This window comes from Pieris brassicae, chromosome 8 (assembly GCF_905147105.1).
Source record: "Pieris brassicae chromosome 8, ilPieBrab1.1, whole genome shotgun sequence".
NCBI lineage: Eukaryota > Metazoa > Arthropoda > Insecta > Lepidoptera > Pieridae > Pieris > Pieris brassicae.
The window spans coordinates 21,109,359-21,133,828 of record NC_059672.1 but is presented as its reverse complement, the minus strand read 5'-3'; the positions used below and the strand labels follow the sequence as shown (position 1 = coordinate 21,133,828).

General features: G+C 40.3%; 5 protein-coding genes across 8 annotated transcripts; 1 reads left to right on the top strand and 4 right to left on the bottom strand.

Moving 5' to 3' along the window:
• Window positions 1-1,126: 1,126 nt before the first annotated feature.
• Window positions 1,127-5,903, bottom strand: LOC123712827. The gene is made up of 13 exons (XM_045666111.1): window positions 5,600-5,903; window positions 5,220-5,424; window positions 4,674-4,869; window positions 4,450-4,609; window positions 4,087-4,382; window positions 3,613-3,997; window positions 3,383-3,543; window positions 3,117-3,313; window positions 2,919-3,051; window positions 1,894-2,206; window positions 1,687-1,824; window positions 1,409-1,575; window positions 1,127-1,343 (listed from the first exon to the last, which is right to left on the bottom strand). The coding sequence occupies exons 1-13, from the start codon at window positions 5,661-5,663 to the stop codon at window positions 1,197-1,199; spliced, it is 2,562 nt and encodes an 853-aa protein (XP_045522067.1). The 5' UTR covers window positions 5,664-5,903; the 3' UTR covers window positions 1,127-1,196.
• Window positions 5,904-5,927: 24 nt separating this feature from the next.
• On the top strand, window positions 5,928-7,739 carry LOC123712829 (superoxide dismutase [Cu-Zn]). The gene is made up of 4 exons (XM_045666114.1): window positions 5,928-6,134; window positions 6,496-6,546; window positions 7,088-7,255; window positions 7,334-7,739. Exons 1-4 carry the CDS (start codon window positions 6,069-6,071, stop codon window positions 7,511-7,513), a joined length of 465 nt encoding a protein of 154 aa, XP_045522070.1. The 5' UTR covers window positions 5,928-6,068; the 3' UTR covers window positions 7,514-7,739.
• LOC123712828 (ribonuclease P protein subunit p40-like) lies at window positions 7,730-9,394 on the bottom strand. Of its 2 annotated transcripts, none has more exons than XM_045666112.1 (2): window positions 9,174-9,394; window positions 7,730-8,823 (listed from the first exon to the last, which is right to left on the bottom strand). In XM_045666112.1, the coding sequence occupies exon 2, from the start codon at window positions 8,784-8,786 to the stop codon at window positions 7,767-7,769; it is 1,020 nt and encodes a 339-aa protein (XP_045522068.1). In that variant the 5' UTR covers window positions 8,787-8,823; window positions 9,174-9,394; the 3' UTR covers window positions 7,730-7,766. The 2 variants fall into 2 exon arrangements, with proteins under 2 accessions (XP_045522068.1, XP_045522069.1); XM_045666113.1 differs by having other exon boundaries at window positions 9,237-9,394.
• Window positions 9,395-11,937: 2,543 nt separating this feature from the next.
• Window positions 11,938-15,522, bottom strand: LOC123713639 (circadian clock-controlled protein daywake-like). Its single transcript, XM_045667397.1, has 6 exons — window positions 15,428-15,522; window positions 13,948-14,053; window positions 13,736-13,849; window positions 12,764-12,897; window positions 12,433-12,588; window positions 11,938-12,232 (listed from the first exon to the last, which is right to left on the bottom strand). Exons 1-6 carry the CDS (start codon window positions 15,480-15,482, stop codon window positions 12,081-12,083), a joined length of 717 nt encoding a protein of 238 aa, XP_045523353.1. The 5' UTR covers window positions 15,483-15,522; the 3' UTR covers window positions 11,938-12,080.
• Window positions 15,523-17,367: 1,845 nt separating this feature from the next.
• Window positions 17,368-21,485, bottom strand: LOC123713640 (protein takeout-like). 3 transcript variants are annotated; one of them, XM_045667400.1, is made up of 5 exons: window positions 21,369-21,485; window positions 20,187-20,406; window positions 18,333-18,457; window positions 18,068-18,220; window positions 17,368-17,547 (listed from the first exon to the last, which is right to left on the bottom strand). In XM_045667400.1, the coding sequence occupies exons 2-5, from the start codon at window positions 20,294-20,296 to the stop codon at window positions 17,396-17,398; spliced, it is 540 nt and encodes a 179-aa protein (XP_045523356.1). In that variant the 5' UTR covers window positions 20,297-20,406; window positions 21,369-21,485; the 3' UTR covers window positions 17,368-17,395. The 3 variants fall into 3 exon arrangements, with proteins under 3 accessions (XP_045523356.1, XP_045523354.1, XP_045523355.1); XM_045667398.1 differs by lacking the exon at window positions 21,369-21,485 and adding an exon at window positions 20,925-21,292; XM_045667399.1 differs by lacking the exon at window positions 21,369-21,485 and adding an exon at window positions 20,510-20,692.
• Window positions 21,486-24,470: the final 2,985 nt, after the last annotated feature.

Here is a 24,470-nt window from a genome sequence, read left to right as displayed (position 1 = left end):
CACACCGCGAAATCGTCGGTGGTGATCCCCCTCGGTCATCCAAAGTCGAGTTGGACGCGAAGAGACAGCCCAAGAGGTCGGCCTTCTCCTTCGCAGTGTGGGCGAGCGAGTCATCCTCCCCGTGCAGCGGTGGAATGGATGGCTGACAAACATTCCCTTGTACAGCTTTGGCGAGAGACCAGAAGGCTCGAGTCCCCGAAGGGAGTTGGGCCAATCTCTCGCCAAATCTGGCGATGTGCTCTGACTTTGCCTTAGCGATTTCCCGTTTGAAGGACCTGGAGGCTGAGTTATATGCTTTTTTATGTTCGCTGGTATTGGCATCACGAGATATCGCCGCTTCCGCCCATGCATTAAAGCATTCTCGCTTTCGACGCGATGCTGCCTTGCAAGAACGCTTAAACCTAAAGTAAGTAGTAACGCTTAAGCTTAAAGTTAATTTTTCATTTGGAGTGATAGAGTGCAATTTGTTATTTATCTCCTTCCTTTTGCGCCTATATATGGCTCCCTGTTCGTAATATTTTTCTTGATATTCGGGGAAAGTTCCCGCGAGCTCGGCGTCTATTTCTATGTGATTATTATAAATCGCGTCCCAACGCGACCTCATTTCCTCTAATTCTGCCACGAGTTCCCATTTTTCGGTAATGGAATCTATATCACATTCAATTGAACGGTGATCGGAGGACCTAAAAAATGCCTCCTGCTTGCAGAGCAGATCCTTAATCCTTTGGGAATACCCCTTCTGCTTGATAGCATTAGCGTTTATGAGTATGACGCATGGCCAGCCATCGGCCCTCTCGCCATATTTTAGGGAGAGAGACAACCCGACGCAGGGACGCCTCCACAAGCAATGAGATTTAAGCGAGCATGACGATCTCTCAAATGTGAACTTGGCTACTGGACATATCATGAATGAACATATCGACTGGCATAAGATCCCGATTATCGGACTCTGGCTTCTTAAGAAGTTAAAATAGGAAATCAATATTTTTCGTGATTTATCTAAATAAATATGAGTTCCAACAAATAATTTTCCTTAAAATAATAATATTAATAAACCTCAAAAATACATCTTAGCCGTTTTCATCGTGTTTTCGAAAACTCGAAATCTATGGAAAAAAACTAAATATAGAGGACAGCATTTATATAATATATTTATAAGGATGAAGTTTCTTCAAACAAAATATTTATTATTCATATTAACTAGAGACTCCCGAAGCCGGAGGTCCGTCGAGCGACCGCAGCTCGTCGGGCAGCGCGTGCAGGCGCAGCTGCTTCTCGAGCAGCGCGTCCGCCAACACTTCCGCCTCCTCGCCGCAGCAGCGCGCCCCTCGCACGTGCAGCCACTGCGGAGACGTCGAATCGTCAGCCTCGGGGCGGGTGTCGCCTCGCGGCGGAGCGGAGTGCTCACCTTATCGTGCGGAGTCAGCTGCAGCGCGGTCAGCAGGGCTCGCTTTGTCTTCGGGTCGGCGGCGCGCGCCTCGGCCTCGAGCCTGGCCGCCCACGCCGCTCCGCCGCTCGCCACTCCGCCCGTTCCGCCGGTCGCCCGTCGGGCCGCTCGCACCGCGCGCGCCGTCTCTGCCGGACGGAGGCGACCGTAAATCGGAACAATCGAGACGAACTATACGAGAAACGATCGCCGCTAGAGTCGGGCGGCGCGGGCCGACACCAGGGCGGAGGTCCACCCACCGACTGGCGGCCAATCCCGATGCGACGCTCGCAGGAAGGTCGGCAGCAGCGAGGCGAGGGCGGCCGTCGGCGACCGCGGAGGAGCCACGGCGCTCAGCCGCCACTGCACGGTCGGGGTGCGTCGCGCGGAGGCGCTCGCTGGCGGAGAGGAGGAGGCGTCAGCTTTCGGAAGAACGACGCGCCGGCGCCGGACGGCGGCGGACTCACCGAGGTCGAGAAGCGCGTTGCCGGGGTAGAGCCGCGCCAGGCGATGCTCGGCCCCCGAGGCGGCGCCTCGCCGGACGAGCTCGCTCGCGGTCTCCTCGTAGTATCGCAGGGCGTCGCCTTCGGTGTTGGCCACGTGCGTCTGCGCGTGCAGCAGACGAGCGAGAAGTTCGCGGCGTCGAGCGGGCGACGCGAGCGCGACCCTCGCTCGCGCCCACTCGGTCGAGCTCGGTCGCAGAAATGAAGTCACGTCCGTCGTCTCCTCTTCCGTCGTCTCGCCCAGGCTCCGCTCCAGCTCGGCGCACCGCTCCTCGCACTGAGCGAGTGTTTGGAGAGATAGATAAATGCCGACATACAGATAACATTCGCGGCCTGATCTCACCGACTGCGAGCAGCAGACTGACCTAATTTATAGTACAGATATCTCGAAGACAAATAATGCCGGATACAAAGTAGAGATAGATGTCAAAAAGTCTGCCGCCGCCGTCAGTGAGACGTGAGACCGTATTTAGTTTCGTGCGGAGCCCGAACTGCCCACTGGCTCCTACATGCCGGCGACCGTTCACTGGGCCGAGTTCTCAAAGGCTGTCAATCTTCTAAGAGGGAAGACTAGATCGAGTGCAGCAGACCGGCTGAGGTTAGAACCGGTTTGGTTAATAAAATTGTAAAAACTGTATTTGTATAAAGATATCTTAAAACTAAAACGAAAATGAAGCATAAAGTTCGTTAAGAGTTTCTACACACAGAGTTACATAACTATTACCGGTACCGTTCTGACACAAGACCGTTGTAAAAGAAATGGACAACAGATATCGGACCCGTCGAACCCCAACGAGTAGCAAGTCTAGAATCTCATATCGGGTCGATCCAATTTTCATATTTAGTTAAGTCTCAATTATTGTACTAGTAATTCATTAAAGTAATTTAAATACTTTTTGCTTTTTTGTGGGGATTCGTTTCGTGTTTTCTATTTAAGCGCATTTTGAAATGTGGTGACCGGATTGACCGTACCACTGTACCGTACTCACCGCGGCGAGGGCGGCGGCCCTCGAAGCGGCGTCGGGCGGCGAGAAAGCGAGCGTCGGCGGCGGCGGACGGCGCAGCACCGCCAGCACCGTCGCGCACTCGCCGGCCTCCGCTCCGCTCACTTCACCCGTGACCCTGCGGACCGCGGCGCGGGTCAGACGACGTCCGGAGATCCCCGTCCGGCCCGGGACGAGACGTACCTGGCGACGTAGAGCGCGATCTCGGGGGGTGCGTCCGCGTCGGCGACGGCGGCGCGCAGGGCGTGCGCGGCCGCCGCCCTGGCCCTCTCGGCGCCCTCCTCGACGCCCTCGCCGCGCGCCGCGTCCGCCTCCAGCAGCGCGAACTCGGCGAACGCCGTCGGCGAAGTCGGCGCCGACCGCTTCAGGACGCCCCGCGCCTGGGGACAGAACTCCGGTCAGCGGTCGGCCGCGCTCGACGGCCCGTCCCGCCCGGCCGACGGCCTCACCCGGCGTCGCAGCGCGGCTCGCTCGGCGCGACGGTCCGGCGGCGCGGCCAGAAGCAGCGCCCGCAACCAACGCAGCCGCCAGCAGACGAGAGCCTCGCGCCGGGCGCCGACGCACGCCGAGCAGCACGCCTCCCACAGCGCCGACACCCAGGTGCCGTACCCTGCACACGATTACGTTCGGTCATCCGTCGCCCGCTCCCTCTCCTTCGCCCGGCGCCCTCTCGTCCTACCGGTGTCATCGGCGAAGTAGTGCGGCGGATCGGCGAGCGCTTCCAGCGCGGCCGCCGCCGAAGGCTCATCGGCCCGCAGGCCCCGCTCCATCGAGAGGGCGAGCAGGGCCTCCGCCGTGCCGTCCCGCTCGCCGAGCGCTCGCGCCGCAGCCTCGGTCGCCGGCAGCGGAGGCACTTTGGCGAGCAGCAGCAGCCGCACCGCGAGGCCGGCGACGTCGGCGTCGCCGACAACGGGCAGCAGCAGGTCGGCCACGTCGGCCGGCAGGGGCGCGCGCTGAGGGTCGACGACCGAGGCGCGAGGGGCGGCGGGGCGCCAGTGGGCCGCGGCCCGCGCTCGCTCCACGCGCGTCCACACCACGCCGACCGGCAACCCGCTGCGCACGGCCTGGCGGGAGGAGGAGGCGGGCGGGAGTCGGGACAGATCTTTACAAATAGTGTTTCGTTTTAAAGCGAACGACGTTTGGCGATAGAAACCTCGTCCTCGAGGTCGAGCAGACGTCGCTCGGCCGCGTCGTCGTCGGAGGGCGCGGGCGGGAAGGCGGGCGAGGGAAGATTCATGGCCACGAGCAGCTCGACGGCCAGCACCAGCCTCTCCCAGAGCCCCGCCGAGCGCAGGGCCAGGCCGAAGGCGTGCAGAAGTCGCAGCGCGGAGGCCGGGCGTCGACCGCAGTCGGCCAGGGCCGCCCGCAACGTGTCCGTCGCCTCGGCCTCCGCCCCCGCGGCAGCGACGAGGCGGGCCCACGTCTCCGTGCGGACCGACGGGCGCCGCTCTGAAACGTTTCCGAGGCTCGTTCACGGAGATCCTCTTTCCCGGCTTCGTCTCGCGTCGACGTATACCTTTGCTGAGCGATTCCCGCAGCTCCTCGACGTACCGCCGGCGAGGAAGCGCGGTCTGCATGAGGTCGAAGAGCCTCTCCCTGAGGCGGCCGGAGTCGGGCAGCCGTCCGGCCGCCTCCCGCGTCGCTTCGAGTGCGCCCTCCACGCTCTCGCACACTTCCTGGAAAACGAGCACGACGTGAGACGTAGTCGAATGCGCGGCGATTAGGAGACGATGCGAGTACCCTGAAGTCGATGTAGGCTTCCCAAAGCTGAAGATCATCCGGCGTCTCGGTGAGAAGCTTTCGGTAGGCTATGAGCCGTTCCGTTAAACTATCGGATACATCAGTTATTTCTTTAGAAAAATATCGTTTCCACCTTTTCTTTTCATCTTTTTTCGTTTGTTTCGATCCAATTGTCAGTGAGTTAGTGTAGTTGTATCTGAAATATAGAGATGTTTTACTTTGACGATAATTCTTCATATTTAGATTTTTATATCTTTTTAACCTCTTCCAAACGAGGTGAAGTGAATTATTTATGCCATATTGAACAGTAATTGTGAAATCTTATTTTAAACAGTTTTATAATTTTTTTACTTAATTAATAATCACACAGCGTGATAGCTTGTTAAATTAATAAATCACCCATCAATTAGCACATTAACATACATAATGTAAAGTCTTAAATTTATAATACATTAATATATTTAATTTTAGACTTTTCACAACAAAAACATTACATATCTAATTAAATAACCTTTGGTTTTAAGAAGTAGAAGAAGATTCACTTACTGTGGTCTACCGGGATAATAAAGTGTAGAGACATGCAAATTTCCATAGTCCACCTTGCAATCTAAATAAAAGTCATCTGAAGATAATGTTGACTGTAAAAGTGGTTTACAACTTCTATCATGTGCTGCTGTGTCATCTTCCACATCACTGGACAGCAACTGTACTTCCATTGCCTCAGTAATGTCATGAGAGGACAGCCTTTTTTCTTCAAATAATAACGATAATGTAAAATTGACAATAAATATTAGGAGACAAACAACTAAAGAATTTCTAATAGTACAAATTAGTATTTCTCCGGGACTTGAGCCTACACAAAACTTTTAAAGATAACACTATGAAATGTTTGAATATGTAATCGAATCTCTGTATTTGGCAATTACCTGCATTTGAAAGTTGGTCCTCTTTTAAACCTATAACTTCTACATAAGCCGGAAAAAGAGACATTTCTCTAATAGACAAACTTGCGCTTTTTCCAACAAATTATATTCTGAACATATTTGTATTCTTTCTAAAATACAAAACAAAGTGTTATGACAGTGAGTGTGAGAACTGATTATTCATTATTGTCACTGTGTATTTCAATGTTACGGTAATTAACTGTTTACATTCACAGACTACTAGAGTAGGTTTCATATGAATTTTTCCGCACAGACTCTAGAGTATTTTTTCTCTATGATAGCGAATAACTGCGTTTTAACAAATGACACATTTTCTCGAACAATCAAATATAAAAGTCTTACCTCCGGCTCCGGCAACTTTATAAAATTCAAATATTAATTTGTGAACGTCATTCGTCTTAATCGGAATCTAAGGCAAATTAATTAATTTATAATATTAAATTCAATAAAAATGCCAGTAAAAGCTGTTTGTGTCCTTAATGGCGACGTAAGCGGTACAGTGTTATTTGATCAAAAGGTAATGTAATCTGTATAATATATTTATATTTCCCAATAAACCTTTTTTTTATTTTCTTGATAATTGAATGACCTTGCAGTAACCTGCATATTTTTTATAACCCAGTTTATGAAATATACTTACACAATTATACTATCTACTTGCATTAAATATGAACTTAAAGAGCACTTATATTGATATCTATTAGTAAGGTAGATAGGTATTTAACTGTTCAACATTTAATCTACCTGTATCTGTCTTGTTTAATGTTTTATAAAAGTTAATTTAAGCTTTATAATCTAAATTATGTAATTTCTTAGAGAGTGAATTGCTTTGTCATTCTATCAAGCTAACTAATCATAAAATAAATTTATTTCATTAGGATGACAAGGCACCAGTTGTTGTAACTGGAGAGGTCAAAGGTCTATCAAAGGTATGTATTGTTTTATCATTTAAGTAGATACTGATATCCTTAGTTCTCCCTAAATTGTTTTAATTGTATATTATTATTAAATAAATTCATAGCCCTCATTATGCATAAATTAACCAATAAAGCTTTTTATAAATTTGATGAATATTGAATTTAATCCTTGGGATTGATTCGCTTAAGTTCAAATAATTTGTGTGACTCAATACTTAGCAATTAAAAAGAGTGGTGGAAAGTTTCTTGCCAGCCCTCTCTATGCCCTTTACTTGCAAACTGGTAGTAAATGTAAATTTACAATTAATTTAACTTCTTTTTGACATTCATAAGTGTACTTGTTACCTATATGAATAAAGTTATTTTAAGTTTGAATTAACTTTGTAATATGAATAATGAAATTTAATAGATCAATACAGATATAAAAAATTTATTGAAAAGGAAACACTGCAAAAGATTATGATCCATGTTGATACCATGTTAATTATCTAAATAAATTAATATATTCCTCAAAACTACATTTTACTAGTTATTCTTTTGTTTATGTTTACAGGGAAAACATGGTTTCCATGTACATGAGTTTGGTGATAATACTAACGGGTGTACTTCAGCCGGTCCCCATTTCAATCCATTTAAGCAAGAACATGGATCTCCAGATGCAGCTGTGCGACATGTTGGAGATTTAGGCAACATTGAAGCACAAGATGGTGGAGTTACTAAGGTTTACGACTTAATAAATTGTTATATCACAATAAGTGTATTGTAAAATTGTCAACTTACTGTCAATATGGCCTTACAGGTATGCATACAAGACTCCCAAATCTCACTGAGTGGGCCTCACAGTATTATTGGACGCACATTGGTTGTTCATGCAGATCCAGATGACTTGGGAATTGGTGGCCATGAACTGAGCAAGACCACTGGTAATGCTGGTGCACGTATTGCCTGTGGTGTTATAGGATTGGCTAAAGCTGAATGAGTAATTTATTTCCTCTGTTAAAAATAGCACTTTGACAAAAAGATTTCATTTTAACATAAGATTTATTGGTCATTAATCTCATAAAATGTGTCTCCTTTATGTTGGTGCAGGGGTTTCAGATACTTCAGTATCTGTGTGTTCTCTTTTAGTAAATCATTATTTAAACAGTCTTATTTAAAGATGAAGAAAGGTACTTGAAAAATAAATAATACAAAAGAAATAATAACTGTTTTTATTGATTTGAAACAACACCTCATGAATACATTAAGTGACCTATAGAATAAATAATAGCATCATTACTAGTGAAAAATATATTCGTCGAAGAGTTATGTGATTGAAATATTCTAGAAGTACTTGGGTACCACTGATATAGGCTTTCTTCTACTGTTTGCATACTAAGAGCCGACCAGTAATTATCTAACTCTCTTGATGAGACATGTTGAAAAAGATGTTGGGCAAGTTTGCATAACAAGTTAGGGGTTAGAAAACCCTTGATTATCATTACTGAAATCCTTGTTGTCTGCATTGGATTTAAACTCTCTGGTATGTAATAAGAACTTACATAATTTTCTGGTGGAATTAAATTAGCATTATGAGCCACCATACCCATCCACTCTACAACTTCGACAATATCAGCATCAAGAGAAGGTATTTGCTCAATATCAGGAGATAATTTTGTTCCCCTTATTGAATGCTGGGTTACTACATAATTTTTGTCACAGAAATATTTTGCTATTGTGGATGGACATACATTTTCATTGTTTGGCTCCCAGGTTATATACAAATTAAATTTATCTAGTTTGCTTAAATTATTACTTAACCTTTTAATTGATTTTATATCATATAGATCAATTTTGATGTCATAAAAATCATGTGGACATTTAGTTCCTTCAATGCCTAATGTTTGGTAAACAGAACTTAATACATGCAGAGTCAGTAAACCATCTTGAGTTACTGCAAAGCCGTTATGATTCATACAGCTATTAAGAATTGATAAACAATATAACTTTCCATTTTTTATGAAAGTTTCAATAAAAGTAGAGTCTATGAACTCAGTGATGGGACAATTGGAAATTTTATAGTAATCACTATCTTCAAACACTGCTTCTTCAATTGAATTTGGTAATTTTATTTCATCTGGACAAGTTATAATTACACTTCTATAAAAACTATTATTTGTAATCCTGTCTAAAGCTTTACTAAAACTTATATTTTTCTGTAAAGAACAAATGGTTTTTGGGGCAGAGAACTTGCATATATCAGGACATAACATTTTCACTTCTTTTTCAATCCAACTCTAGAATTTGGTCCTGAAATATAAAATCAAAAAATAATAAAACATTTTCTTTTTCAAGTAATGCACGTTTTCATACTCAGTAATATAACATAAAATTACAGAACTTTTGATAACATGTGTGTTTTATGAGTTTTTATACGAAAGTCAAGAATGGACAGGCAGGCTCACCACCCACGAACAGTCATGATTCCCGAAGGATCGTAAGCGCTGTCGGCCTTGTAAGAATTGGTAAGCTCTTTTCCAAGTTAGCAGATATTGATAACATGCTCGCTGTAGCGGACGGCATATTATAGGAATGTATGCTCAAAGACTTCAGTCTTCGATATATTAAAAACGGTACCTAGCCGTGTCTGTACTACTTACTGTGAAAAACCTCTTACATCTTCTCGTAACACGTTACTCAGCAGGTTACACCGAATGACTTACTTTTTTAAAAGATTGCGTCGTTTCAGCGTATTTATGATCAAAACATCGCTATTCCTAATTTTTAATGATTTCAGTAATCACAATTCAGGGATTATTTTTTCACCGTTTGTTATGGTTTAATTTCATACTAATTACTAACTACTAGTTTGTTGATTTAAAAAATCACTCAAAGTTCAATGCTCAATGTCACTTTCAAGTGTCAGTAGTCAGTCAATAACAAGTTGGTACTTGGTAGTTGGCATTTGTTAAGACAAAGCGGCGTACAAATCTAACAGCTTTGGCTAACCGCCACCGTTAACTTATTTACCATTAAAATAACACTCATAGATGACTTAGTAACTAAGGGTAATATTCAGAATCGAGACTTAGCACGAACCCTACTCCGTGACTCCCTTAATGTCAAAATGACACGCTCTATTAATTTTGTATTCAGACTTCTTCAGAGACAACCGAAGTTAAACTTGGGCTTACTTTACGGAAAGCTTAAAATACCATTTTGTCACTTATACACTTCTCTTCTAGCCTAAAATAAAATTCGATTCGAGTACTTATGTGTATTATACGTATACTGTATCATTAAACAGTTTTAAGATTTTTTTTTTAAGGTTTGAATAATCTGTGTAGAGCATTTTTGTGTGTTCACTTATTCTGTCAATTCTTGGCGGGAAATTGAAAAGCAACGATTAAATTATTGCTTTTATTGAGTTTAATGTTTTTTCTTCTATCTACACTATTTAAGAGTGTATAAATTATATATAAATGTAATTGCACATTAGGGGGTAAGAGACCAACTGTTTGAGAGTGAACTTAAAAAGGAAAAAGCACGACGCCTGGAACTGAAAACTGTTGACAATGAACTTAAGGAGCGAATAGCTCAGCTCGAACGAAAATTAGACCAGTCCTCAATGAAACGAATGTGGCAGTCGCAGACTCAATTCAATATGAGACCGACGAAGAAGAACTTGTTACAGAAACGGAATGGGAACTAAACACCTCCCGTTCGCCCCTGAAAGTATTTTTTTATAGAATACGGGGATAACCGAGCCTACGAGACTCCCAAAAAGGGCAGTCATCGCAGCCCATGGACACCTATTTTTAGTGGGTATGTTGCTAGCCTTTGAGTGAGGAGTACACTCTTATTTCGAACAATTAGAGATGGTTTCTCTCAGGGAAGATGCCAATGCCTATGGGCACAAAAAGAGTACTGCAAAGCAGCTCACAGTATACTGTAACAAGCCACGAGATGTGAAACCGAAGTCCGTGTGGTGGAGTCACAGGTGCTACAGCATAAAAGAATACAGAAAATAAGGAACGTTATAAACTCTAAAACTTTATGACTTTCGAGCAAACCAAACCCAATTTCCAAATGGCGTGGAATGATTTTTAACACCAAAAGGAACTTCATATAATTCTAAAAAGGGAGTAATACATACAACTGAAGTTATGTAAAGGCTTCCATGCCTTTCACCCAGGCATAAATCCAGTGGGGGGAGTACAGTTATAATAAAGGACAGCTTAGCAAACACCATAAGGTCTTTAAATATAAAACGGAACATTGTGGCTTTGAGCCTAACAATGTTATTCATGTTTCATGTCATTCATTCAACAATGTTATTCATCTACTGCCTACCAATACACTTATACGTATACACTTCAGTACGGCCAGTACAAAACCCTCCTTGTGTTGGAAGGCAACTTCAATGCAACACATACCTACTGGTGATCTAGATTAATGAAGACTAAAGGGAAAGAACTGTGAAACGTTATGAAAGATTTGGGATGGGATTTCCACAGGTTACCAATATGGTTTACCATAGAACATATAATCTCAAAAGCACTAGAAGAACAGAAAGTCTGCACCACAGTCTTTCTGCACACAGTATGGCCCAGAGTATCACCTTATTTTTACCAAAAAATGGCGGATAAGTCTAAGTTTAAATCAGTTCCCATACAAAGTATATGCAGCAGTAAATAATTTAAATATATGCCAGTGCAAATTGATAACATCACAGTACCGTTCCAATATTCAGCTAAGTACTAGATATGATGCTTGATACAGAGCTTCAATGGAAGGTCCAAGTTAAACAGAAGCGCAAAGAGTTGGATCTTCGTTACAGTTAATTGTACTGGTTGCTCGGAAGGCATTCCACGTTATCAGATTATTAAATAAATTATAAATCTATAAACAAGTCCTGATGCTTGTATGGGCTTATGGAGTTCACAAAATGTTTTTCTTTTAATATACTGTTATACTATCTTTCAAATTCATATGTTTATAAACGGTGATTTTGTCAACAAACTGAGATTACGTGTTAGTAAATATTCGACTTTGCGTACCTATATTACTTTCTTTATATTGAATCTTGTAATTCGCGTCAAAGAAAATGTATATCTTAGTTATAGTAAATTTATTACGAGAGGGATGACTGGATTACTGGAATTACTTCTAATTCTAACATATAAGTTAGCAAAAATCGGTGTAAAGTTAACCGACCGGATAGATTAAAGCTTTTAATGACCGGGAGATAGTGACACAAAATATTGGGTCATTTGTAGCAGTAATGCGGTTTTTCAGGGGTCTTATTACACAATGAAAAAAAGAAAAATGATGGTCATAGCGCTGGTACCGGCGGCCCAATCGCGTGGACGTTAGTCGAACTCGTCGGATTAATTACGAGTGTCAAACGATTTGTTCACCAACAATTCTAGTATTGCCTTTATTGGATGCAACCGTTACACATATCTCTTCTCGATAGCCAATTAATGAGGGGTGTGACGAATGTGATAGAGTTTATAATTTTCGTAATATTTATTTACAGTGTTAAAATAAATATAATAGGTAGCTCAGGGCGTGTAAAGCTGGTCGGCGGGCACGGCAGCGTAGAGGTTGTCCACGGCGGCTACGATCTCCTCGATCACTGCGTGCACGATGGGCGGAGCGATTTCCTGCATCACATCCTTCCAGTTGCTGTTCGCGAACTCCTCCACCGGTGTCGCTGAATGAAATTGAATATACTTATATAAGTACTGTAAGTTTTTGCTCATTGAACATAACAACGACATCCTTACAGAGAATTGAACATAGTTACGCTCGTGATAATTTAGATGAATTCTTCGAATGCCCGATTATTGTTACTTTGCATATATACGTGCTTGTGCCAACAAGTGTTCTGTTGGAGTGAAGGAATTATCTTACCCAAGGCTGTGTTCCCGTTAAAGAGGTTTTTGAAGGCGAAGTGCGCTCCGGTGAGGACGTTGTACGTGTGCTTCCACTTGCTAATGTGCCAGTGCTGCTGGCCGTCACTGCCCGTCACCGAGCTCAGATCGGTCGACACTTTGATCACGATGTCACCTGTGCATACAGTACATAGTTATACTAAGTCTTTCCACTCATCAGTAATATTAGCTTGCAGTAATATTATGGCTCAGCAAGCCCATATATTGTCTGAATGGAGTTTGCGAACACTTCACTCTATTAGGCAGTATCAGCTGTTAAGATTATTAATTATAAATTTGTCTGTGCTTACTAATGTCAATGGTGTAAGGACCGTCACCCTGCACGGGCAGAATGAGCAGCTGCCCCGACAGCTTATAGTTGCCCGTCAGTGCTAATTTGCTGCATTTCAGCAACACCGTCTGCTTCATCTTTGCGATATCCATCCTGCGAAGTCATATTACAATTGTGACTTTTATATCTATATTTTAGAGGTTATTATTTATTGCTATTAGATACAAACAATTTGCACAAGTTTCTGTTATTCCTTAATTATATAATTACTCCTTGCAACCGGCAACAAACATTCTTGCACATTACTATGTACAGAAACCCAAAAATAATAATAAATAAACTATTTATAACAACTGCTAATTACAAATAAATCGAGGTATGTACCTGACAGAGTGAAACGAAACGTTTCGATCATAGTTGTCATCTAACTGAGCTGTCGAGAATTGGGTATTGTAAAAATTCTATGGTTTAGAAACAATTTTACGCCGAGATTAAAAAATAAATAAACCATGCTCTCTCAATGTTACTACCCATATCTATTTATATTTATAGTTTCTATATATTTATCAATTATAAGTATAAAGTAGTGAACGGTGAATATTGAAACAATTTACAATTTGTATCCTAATCCGTATGCGTGACCATATCATATGGGTTACATTGCATTCGCGCTTTATCACGTTTAACGCTAATTATTTATGATCTGGTCTGGCCATATCAATTAAATATTTATTATTACATCATAGTCTTACTTTGTAAATGTATTACTAAGGCAATGCAATATTTTTAACTGTTACATTTATATAATTGTAATGAACCTCCATTGTCATCACTATTCGTGGAAGGCATTTTGTCAGAACAAATTCATGTTCATTTAATTATTATGTATCAGTGATTATTATAATAGCTTAATGCGGTTTCAGAAGACTTTCACAGATAACAATATTGTGGCTTGCTTTTAGGCAACTAATATTAGGTATACGGTACTCACTTAACGTTATCTATGCTGCAGGTTTTAAGGCCAGTGAGGTTGGTGTCCTTGAAGACCATCTTTAGACCCCCTTGGTCACTCTTGATCACGTTCAGGTGAATAGGGTCCAGCGACCTGTCAGAGTTTTTGTTAGATAAACCGTACTGTTTAAAACTAATTTTAAGAGACCTTTCACGCTTCTCTAGAGTATTCAAACATGCCAAGGTACATACTTAATGCCCAAGTCCGGTATACCGGGTAACAAGAAGGGCGCGGCAGCCCGCGCTGAAGCCAAGATGCAAGCGGAGTCACCGGCCTTACATGGCTTTATGAAGGGTGCTGAAAAAAATATGTTTCCAACTTATTTTGAATATTATGTTTGTGATAAAGATTATTTTGTTAATTGACAGTTTACTAGACTACCTTCACAAGAGTAGTTTAACGTTATAATAAATTAATACAAAAGCTAATCCTGTATTTTCTCAGTTTGTAATTATTATTAATTGAGCAATAACTTGACTATTTAATATTTTATTGCCAACTCGGCTACGCATTTTTTGCCTTTTTTTCAAAGCTTTAAGACGAGATTCATCAGTATTTCATTTATTATCATCAATAAGATGTACAATACATATGCACTATGGCTCTTAAGAGACTGTTGATAAAGCCTCATAAAGCTGCATATTAATGGAGTTGCGCTTTGTAAAATATATAAATGAAATGGTAAGTACATTGAATTCGTCTGTTTCATTCTTTAAAGCCTAGTTTCGCTGAATCTCCAACAAACGCTTGACTTACATGTTCAAACAGACTTATAAACCGCACTTTACAAAGTAAAAACATATAAGTTACAGTTATTAAGTTTAATAAAAATATCGTTAAAGCCTTGTTATTCAGCAAACACCACTCTTTGATAGCTACATATTTATATTATAAATACATTTGAAAAGTAGGAACCAATTCCAGTATGCAATATTGCAATATGCACATAACGAAAACAGCTAATTGGAGTATGCAACTTATTCGAATCAGATATTTATTCGTCAGAAAAAAAGGATTATTATATTTTATTATGCATTAAATAAAGGGTGTCTCAGAAGGATTTTCGTTTTTAGATGTTACATAAAAAAACGGCATATCAATTAAATCTCGTTTTATTTAATGTTCATTTAAAGAGCAATTCTTGAAATTCATTTGTGAAAAACGCGCACCATTCATTTGTTCACACTCATTTAACCTGGAGCTGAAATTTTCAATAACTCGCTGGAGCATCGCTCTTGGAATAGAGTTGATTTCGTTAGCTAGTCTTCACGATTTATTCCTAGAGCTAGAGCTACCTAAAAAGCAAAGTTTACAATCCATTGCCACCTAACTTGAATGTTTTGAAGCAAAGAATCACTGAAGAAATCAACTCTATTTCAAGAGCGATGCTCCAGCGAGTTATTGAAAATTTTAGCTTCAGGTTAAATGAGTGTGAACAAATGAATTTCAAGAATTGCTCTTTAAATGAACATTAAATAAAACGAAAATCCTTCTGAGACACCCTTTATATTGTTTTGTTTAAATTTGTCAAAAATCTTTCGTCACATTAGCCGTATTCTAAATCCTTGGCGAGTATTTCCTTAGTTAGCACTCGTGTACATATTATGATTAAATTAACACCTTGCGTTTGTGTAAGATGTGTTTGTGAGGTAATTTTCAAGAAAGACTCACCCGAGGCACACTGCACACTTAAACCTAGTCCGAGTAAATAGAGGATGCGGAACATTTTGCAAATATTAGCAACTCGTGGCGTTGTTGTGTTGTGATGAGAGTCGCCTCAACTCCGTCGTTTTATGCTCACACTGACGTCACGACCCTGACATTGTGAACGTGCTACGGCCAATGCGAGATTTTGACTTTACTCGTCGACCTCATCTTCGTCGTTAATACATTTTCTTTAATAACTAGATAAGTCAAAGGTTGGATGATATTTTGATCCAATGAGGTCATAGATGGATTATGGAATTAATCATGTGTTTAAGATGAGAAATGGAGTAGCTCATAATACGCAGCAGAACGAATTCGATTGAATAAGTACCTACGGGCGGCAAACTAATATTAACCAAAACGCCTGGAAATAATGTTGACAAGCAACTTGGTGAAGAACCGGCCCGACGCATAACGACATCGTGGAGCTTTTTGTGAGCTCGAAAATAATTCTTCATATTCATAGGAAGATAATATCGCTGCAATTAGCATTTTGTATTTTAGTTACTTAATTTATCATTAATTGCTGCTGGAAACTAATCAAAACTAAGGAATTTATTTAATTTATTATAATAGCCTTTCTGATCTCAAACGCCCTTCACAAAAAACATAAGGCAGGTATGGAACAACGGATTGCGAAGTTTTTAATTAAGCCTTTACGAACGACAATAATCCTCAATCGTGACTTTTGTAGTCCATGTATTTTCCTATACATTTGCATTTCGAATTTTAATTCGTGAACCTTAACATTAGCTCTAGTTTTTAGTCTATTTTTTTATTATTTAAGATTTCGTTTGGGAATTGTATAATTAGTCGTGCAATATTAACTTTGTTAATTTAGTTATGCTCCTCTTTCATTCTACCCTCGGTTTTTTTCCTTACTAGGGTTGCCTGACAAAGATCGCTGATTATCGATAAGGCCGCATGTTGCATCACCAGTAATTTATGTCTCTCGTTTTTATATGAAATGTACCGAAGTGTTAATCAATAACATTGCTTTTAAATGTCTCAGACGACAAATAAATTTAGGAGAAAATAATTTCATCACAATGCATCTTGTTTTTAGCTGTAAGCTATTATTGTTACATTGGATTACCTCATTCCGCAATTATACTTGATCCATCCATCCATCCATATATCCATATGCCCTCTATATGTATATAACCTAACGAAAAATGACTTTATTAACATTTTAATACTGTTTTATTATTTAGCTGTGAGTCTCACATTTTTTCCTCGTGACAAGGTCTCGAGGTTATTCGATATGACAGTGCGATTGAATTATTAGTTTTTCGTTACGTATGTTGAGGTCTTTGTTTATTTAGCTTAATAGACATTCGTCAAATGTTATTTAAAAGAGGATAATAATAATTAACTATCTTCATTTTTTAAATTTTACTTTGCTAAGGGAAAACCACATTCGATGTCTATTTGCATAATTGAAGCGAAGCGGAGACTATGACTAGACTAGAGACTCGAATGTATTTAACATATCAGTATATATATTTATGAATAAGTTTTCCTAAATAATTACGTTAAAGTACCTACTTAGGTACTACAAAACCTTTCTGTAAGGAAGGTAAGTTATAAAAGCAAAACGTAATTAATTTTTTAATCTAAACTTATACAGAATAAATAGAATAACAGTTTGTGTTCCCCTGTCTGTATGTCCTCGTATATTCATTTAGTAAAATGATTTAACCAATACTGAAAATACATGCGTTAATTTCATCCATTGACTCATAGATATAAAAACGTTTAAAGGAAATGAAATTATAAAATAATATTAAGAATTATGTATGTCTTTATAATAAATGGTCATGAGCTTATTCTTCAAGTGATAGGTAACCCATGCCTGAAATAATTACAAAATGTAATGAATTTCTAAGGAAATAAGAAACAAATGACTTCGAATATTTAATATTTGGTTTGTCATTCCAACGAAAGTTGAGTAAGAGGCACTTTATCGAAGAGGTGAGCAGTTTGTTGCACGATGCGACCGACGATAGCAGAGACGATGGGCGGTGACACTTCCGTGAATATATCCCGCCAGTTCTTGTTTGCGAAATGGGTTACTGGTCGGGCTGTAACCAATCGAAAAGTAGATTAAACGAAGTCCTCATAAATTGCTGAAATTGCTTTATTGGTAACTGCTTGTCGAAACTTTTGCTCAAATCGATACAACTATACCGACATGTCCAGGCACGGTTCGAGTAGGGCTGTCTCGGTTTCTGATGGACCTACGACACGGCGAAAGCGTCACCGTGGGTAACTTGGGGGTGAACCTTGATGCTATTGTCAACGGCCGGGCAAACAAATGAAGACCCGGAAAAGGCCAGGGAAGTCGATGTCGCTATTTTCAACGCCATTGAACACGATGGAGCCGCTGTGCACGCGACGCCCCTTGTAAACCCTACGCTAAATGTCGCCAAATGGCATTTCCCCACATTAAAAACACCGATGCCAATTTAATACTGAACAAATCATGGTAGTAGAACCAAGTATTTCCCTAAAGCAGTAGTTTTAAACGCAGTAATACATCTTACACGATCTTTCGAACAAAATTAAAATGTATATGGATAGAGATTATAGAAAACTATTCACCCAGTGCTTCATCGCCATTAAATAGATTCTGGAAATGATAGCCGACGCTCGTAAGGACATGGGCCGTGTGCTTCCAACTCACCACCGACCAGTACCGCTCGCTGCCTTTCTTACGCTCCACCGTCTCCAAGCTAACCTTCACAACTATGTCACCTGTGGACAGTGAACGTTTTACAATAATAAAAATTACTAATAGTTCGAATCAAAAATCAAATGCAGAACAAAACAAAAAAAATGGAAATATAAGAAGATGAAGCTAACTCACGTATTGTGATCTTGTAGGGGCCACTGCCCTGTATGGGAAAGATGAGCAACTTGCCACTGAGCACATAATACCCCGTCAGTACCACACTGCACTGGAGCTGCACCGTCATCCGAGGACCTGCACGTCTGCAATAAATCGACTGCATTACGTTATATACAAAAAAGTTACTAAATATTACTGAAATCGAGTTAAGTAGAGAGAAAATTTTAAGCTTTGTTTTAGGTAGAATTATTTTGAGTAGAATTTGCTATGCGAGGCCTGATAGAAACGTTTTAACGATTGATGTGAGTTTAGTGAATTTTCAAATTATTGTAGATCAGTCTATGTCAGTCAAAACTTGAAGCCAGATTCAGTGAAAGCCATTGCGGACCTAGATTGTGTAAATATGGTAGAATGCATCACGTGAAAAAGGTAATTTTACCGTACGGAGGTACAGAGTGCCTTACAACGCTTAAAACCAAGATGGTCCTGGTGGTATAACTCCGAATACCATTAGGCACTATCGGGCGGTACTCGCCGAAACCACTCTCTATGCCTTAAAGCATCACATCTTAAGAGGTAAGCTCTTATGAGGTTTTGTGATGAGCAATTTTATGAGGTTTTTAAATTGGCTGGTTAAGGTGTGTCAAGAAAATTCGGCAGCAGTTTAATTCTGCAAAAATGTTCTGTTGTTTCTCTTATCCGAGCATGGGCACCGATTCTCTATAACTATTTCATGGAGTAACAGCCAATTCAAAGAAAAGCAAAACCCGTTATATACATTTATAAAACAGCTTCTACGAATTTAGGGTTTATTTGAGTGACATTGTAAAGCGCACCTGTTAGCAGCCATTTGCAAGGTAACACCATGATTTCAGATTTACAACAAAAGAAGTACACTTAAATAGTGAAGTGAATTCAAATATATTTACTAAATAGCTATTATTTACATGAGGTTATATGTTACGCATACCACTTATGTACTGTTTGTCTTGGGTATGGTGGGATACCACCAGTTAAAGCTAAAGAAGAACTATGTCATCGCTCTATATTTTTTAAGCTCGTAGGATACATAATGCTAAAATAAAGTAGAGACTGGGGCTGTGAGTGACAAAATCATAGAAGTCTCAATAGACTGACAAGTGAGACTGATCTATGTCATCGCACACTGTCTAAATTTACGTCGAAAATCCCTATTCCGTCCTTCTATACACTAAACAACTGATACAAGTCACGCATCATGAATTCCCATTTGCCCCTACGTCGTAACTAGCAATTTGTTTAACAATATTAGCGGATACGTGCAAGCAGGCCTTCAACATAAACACACGTTACTTTGTAGGAAATAATCGACAAAAAACTCAAAAGTTTTCTCATAAAAACCGAATGCCATTGTCACATGAAATAAGTTAATGACAGTTAATGGCTACGCTAATAAGTAGATCGCATCGTTAGTGGCGGTGAGTGGTGGAATTGATTGTTAAGGAGATTTACAGAGTACTAGCTGTGACGCTTCGCGGGGCCCTTCACAGATAATTTAATTCAATTATATATTATAATATCCTCAATTTATTTTTTGTAATGCGCTGATGAGACTTCGTTGTAATTATTTCCACTAGATCACTCTTCTAGCGACAGACTCCGTCAACTACGTAAGACGCAAAATACTCACTAGGACTGATTCCTCAGACGAACGAAAACTTTAGTGCGCAGAACGTGTGTTTTCTAAAAGGTGACTGTAAAACATTTAACATGTGTAACTTTTCCAAGTTAACTTTTAATCTCATGTTTATAATTTTTATTCACTTCGAGAGCATCAAAATAAGGCATTTCCAAACATACAGTAGCTAAATGTTGTTTGTAAAACGTACTTACTGTAAATCGAGCACGCGACAGTGTCTCAATCCTCGTACTTGGGTATTATTGAATTCCATAATCAGCCCGGCTTGGCTGGCCGACACGTGTTCGAGATACATCGGGTCCATTCGCTCTACTCCCAATGCCGGCAGACCTGCCGCCACCACTGCAACGGCTGCTTGAGCAGACGACTTCAAACATGCCCTATCTTCTGCGTAGCATGGCCTAATGAAGGGAGCTGTATAAAAGATGCTCTACTAGATCATTCGGTGGGTTATTCATAATTTGATTGACATTAGGTTTATGTAAATACGTGTTCAGTATCGCAAAACAAAACATACCGACATAGCGATCCTAGATTCATCTAACATTTGTCTTAATGAATATCGGTTAACGCTGAATAAACGTGTCAAGGATGTAACACACGATTATCCTCAACTCGAGGCTTTTATCCTCACTACACTCACGCACCATTTTAATGTTCTTATATTAAATAATTGCTATGTTTTATAGTTTCCACGAGTTTTCACGTTAATCAATTACAATGAAGTCGCTCCTTACTTGGAATAACAAAGTAAATGTGTTAAAAATAAAACCAGTTTTTTGATTAAATTATTCGTTCTCGGCAGTTATTTAGTAGATATTTTACGTTCCACCTTCACTTAAAATTCCGTATTCGATTGCTTTTCAATCGCTATAATTCGAGATTAACTGATCATGAACACTAAGAAAAAGAAAACACAATAAGAGACTTACCTAAGCTGCAGTGAACTGTCCCTACGAGCACAAGGACAAAGGTTAAAAATAATAGAAGTGCCTTCATTTTGACGTCTCCACCTTCAGCGCACAAGGGCGACGATCTTTATCAGCAACCATTATATATTATATAAACCACTAATTAGTCACGCATTAATAGTTAAACGTTTCTTGTGAAATTATTCCATTACTTTTGAACATCATTAGTGAAAAATGCTCAAATATAACAAACGGGCAGACGCAATGTCGTGGTTTTTATACACACTACTAGTGTACATTCATTTTGACTCATTTTGTCTGTTTCCTTATCTATTTTGAAATGTTTGGGATGATTATTTTTGAGCATACCGTAGCTAATAAAATTGATATGAAAGAAAGTTTGTTATTTTATACTGAATAATAGATAATTTTGCATACCTTATAATTAAAATGTATATCTATTACCTCCACTCCACCCCGTCTTTGCCAAGCCTCAGAGCCTGGCTGGTTTACCACCAACTGTAAGGGTTAGTCCCTTGATCGGGTCCGTGAGAAGACGATCGCACTCGAGGTCTGGTACCCTTTACTCTGCATTCTATGAGTTCAAGTAAAATTAATGCCAAATGTATATAAATTTTCTTTCGACCTAAAATCGCTCCAGAACCTTCCTGTACCTTCATTTCTGGATCATACGAAGATGGAACTTCGGAAATAAATATTGCCTATATATAAACAAATATTCCAATATGAATATGTCCCAATGTATTATCTAATATTTATTGCTACGTAAAATATAAATTCTTGGAATTCAGTTGACGAACAGTTCATTTATAACATATATAAGTTGTAAGGTTAAATGGAACTCGACCCATGACTAAGAGCTCCGTCAGTGAGGTGCGCTGGAACACACAAGGACACAAAACACACACTCAATGAATCATTGAAGAGTTAAACAAAACTCACAAAGGTCGATGACATTGATCTTTACTCTTCCGCGCTCAGGTCGACAATCTTCAGTCGTCAGCATCGTTATCGAACTGATGCACACGGGACCAAAACGTAAATACATTTTGCACTCTTGCTTTGGTAAATCTAATTTTATGCACTTAGTACGTGAGGGCCCGCTTGACCCTGGCCGTGACAGTGTACGTGCTTGCCCAGACGTCAGCAACTCGGTGACATTGCATTCCGCAAGCGAAGGTAGAATAATTGTCTGCAAGAAGTAGCCAGCGAGCTTTATCAGTTAAATAAAGGCTACAACAATTTACTATACTATACTAATTAACGAAAATGAAAATAGGTAGTATCCTCCTGCATGCGGCACGGGGAAAACACATTCTTTCGTCTCTTTCATACATCATTTTAAATCGTAAGCGTTCTTATCCAAAAAACGTTGTATTTTTTAAGTTTAAAGTGTGTTAATTATGAAGGGATAATTGTGCATATAGACAGAATAATCCAGTAGTGGGGAGGAACGAGCTTCAAACTGAGGTGAGGTACAATTCATTAATTTGGATAAAATACAGTTAATAAATAACAGTTTTGCTTGTCGTCTGATCTTCGATTTTCTAACTCCAAATAATTTAGACGTTTGTCCGCACAGATAAATGAAATAAAGCTAATGCTTAAAAAAAACAAGATTTTTTTAATTCCCTAAAGTTATCTTTTCTTAGTTAGTAAGAGCAAAATTGAAAATGACGGGTTACGGTATAAGGTAACGTGCGTAAATGCAATTAAAAAGCGTTAGCCAGTTTATGTTTTAATCTAGCGGAGGAGGTTTTACCCTATAATAAAAGGGCAATATTTGGTAGATACATAAGGTAAGGATTAGAATTACGAAAGAAAATTTGATAGAGGAATTTTCGTAAGCTTTTACTACAAAATATATGTTTTACATACACAGGCAAAGACAAAAATTGAAGTGATAAGTTTGTAAAAAAAATACTTCGATATTCAATTCGAAAAGTTTATTTACATAATTAATCAAATATTTACCGAGAGCTTGCAATCAAGGGCTTTGATATATAGTTTGACCATCAAGAATCTCATTTGGTTACCAAATTACATTAAGTAACTTGTTATTATCTAAAGGTCTATTGTATAGGTGATTTCGATCACGTAGAGAGTCTAACCTTTTCGTTCGATACCTACAGCAGATCAGGAAATATATTATCAAGTTCCTTAGATCACGATACAGCGGTACGATTATTAATCTTCACAAATGGACATAAATAAATCCAATTGAAATCAGTGCCTAGGCATTTATTTGAGCAATAAACGTTGCCGAAACATTGACTGTGTTTTGGAGGGATTTGATTTGTCTCAATGCGTCTTGTATGGATATTGCATTAAACAAATCCTACTGTGTAACGATTGCTATGCTTTATGAGACGATTTGGAACTCAGTAGCAAATACAACATAACATCATGATAAAAACTACCATAGCACCGTTTTTATTGTTCCATAGGTAGGTTTGTGGATTCAGTTCCGCACTTAGACTCTCAACAGGTCCGTTGTGCGTAAAGTCTTGGCTAACTAAACCAGCTTAACTCCTTCCAGAAGCACAGAAGCCTTCTGGGCACTTGGCACGCTTCACAGAGCGACCTCACTGTTCCGAGGATTTCTGCACGTTGTTTAGCCACAGCCTCGCATTCCAAGACTACGTGGGACTGATCTCTCCTCCTCTGCGCTAAAACAGCCTCTGCACATGGGGCTCTCTGTCGCGCCTGGACAAAAATATGTTTATTAAGGAGACAATGGCCCGTAATTGTCCCTATCATTGTTTTGAGATTAGTTAAGCTGTTTAAATGTATAAGTTGCTTTGTCAGTTAACTGCTGGCATAGTCATTTTGGACTGTTCGCATTTCGTGACCATCGTTGATTTTGGGGTTCTGCAGATCTTTAGCGCATCTAGTTTCGAACCTGCGAGAAAGACAAGGGAAGGAGCGGATCCGGGCCAGCAGGCATCATTTCCCAGCCTCTCCTCCCAATTTCGTCGGCTCTGCTGCCGACTGTAAACTGTTTGTCACTCTGTTTGTCATGGTTATTGCCTCCAGTGCATTGTGACACTCTAGTATTAATTTACCGTTTATCTTTTTGACTAATATATAATATACTTTAAGCGGCATAGACGCACTGTCGCTGCTTCGGTTAGAGCGACACACTCGCATTGAAAAATCAAGCTGTAAGTTGATCAAGAGATCAAAAGAGAATACAGTTAATAAAAACCGGTCAATTGACTCTTCTCTCACTTGCACATGGTATTTCCTATTGAGAGTGTGTTGATTAACGATCCTATTAGATGGCGTGGCTAGTAGAGGCTGGTACTCTATCGCCTGTTGATGATCGCTGTTTGTGTGCTGTAGTGATTTTTCCCCATAGATCCAATACCATTAGCCTGATGGTAGCTGTTGCCCCGCTGTATGTGTAGGTCCAGGGGTACAACTTCTAGGGCTATTGCTAATTGCTGCAGTTGTCTTTGTTTGCAACTGCTAGAATATGATTTTTACTTCCCTCCATCTCAGAGGTATTTAGCGATGAGATATGCAGGGTCGGAAGACTGAGAC

What these genes read in the sequence shown, in the direction of transcription:
- LOC123712827 (XM_045666111.1), bottom strand. Translation starts at nt 5,663, where the DNA reads ATGTCTCTTTTTCCGGCTTATGTAGAAGTTATAGGTTTAAAAGAGGAC. An exon ending in GGACCAACTTTCAAATGCAG is followed by an intron (nt 5,425 to 5,599) that starts GTAATTGCCAAA and finishes TATTATTTGAAG; the next exon opens with AAAAAAGGCTGTCCTCTCAT. An exon ending in AGCTGACTCCGCACGATAAG is followed by an intron (nt 1,344 to 1,408) that starts GTGAGCACTCCG and finishes ACGTCTCCGCAG; the next exon opens with TGGCTGCACGTGCGAGGGGC.
- LOC123712828 (XM_045666112.1), bottom strand. Translation starts at nt 8,786, where the DNA reads ATGTTATGTCCTGATATATGCAAGTTCTCTGCCCCAAAAACCATTTGT.
- LOC123713639 (XM_045667397.1), bottom strand. Translation starts at nt 15,482, where the DNA reads ATGTTCCGCATCCTCTATTTACTCGGACTAGGTTTAAGTGTGCAGTGT. An exon ending in AAGTGTGCAGTGTGCCTCGG is followed by an intron (nt 14,054 to 15,427) that starts GTGAGTCTTTCT and finishes TATTTTTTTCAG; the next exon opens with CACCCTTCATAAAGCCATGT. An exon ending in TAACGGGAACACAGCCTTGG is followed by an intron (nt 12,233 to 12,432) that starts GTAAGATAATTC and finishes AATTTCATTCAG; the next exon opens with CGACACCGGTGGAGGAGTTC.
- LOC123712829 (XM_045666114.1), top strand. Translation starts at nt 6,069, where the DNA reads ATGCCAGTAAAAGCTGTTTGTGTCCTTAATGGCGACGTAAGCGGTACA. An exon ending in CAGTGTTATTTGATCAAAAG is followed by an intron (nt 6,135 to 6,495) that starts GTAATGTAATCT and finishes TTATTTCATTAG; the next exon opens with GATGACAAGGCACCAGTTGT. An exon ending in AAGATGGTGGAGTTACTAAG is followed by an intron (nt 7,256 to 7,333) that starts GTTTACGACTTA and finishes ATGGCCTTACAG; the next exon opens with GTATGCATACAAGACTCCCA.
- LOC123713640 (XM_045667398.1), bottom strand. Translation starts at nt 20,991, where the DNA reads ATGAAGGCACTTCTATTATTTTTAACCTTTGTCCTTGTGCTCGTAGGG. An exon ending in GACAGTTCACTGCAGCTTAG is followed by an intron (nt 20,407 to 20,924) that starts GTAAGTCTCTTA and finishes TCTTTTATACAG; the next exon opens with CTCCCTTCATTAGGCCATGC. An exon ending in CCCCTACAAGATCACAATAC is followed by an intron (nt 18,221 to 18,332) that starts GTGAGTTAGCTT and finishes CACTGTCCACAG; the next exon opens with GTGACATAGTTGTGAAGGTT.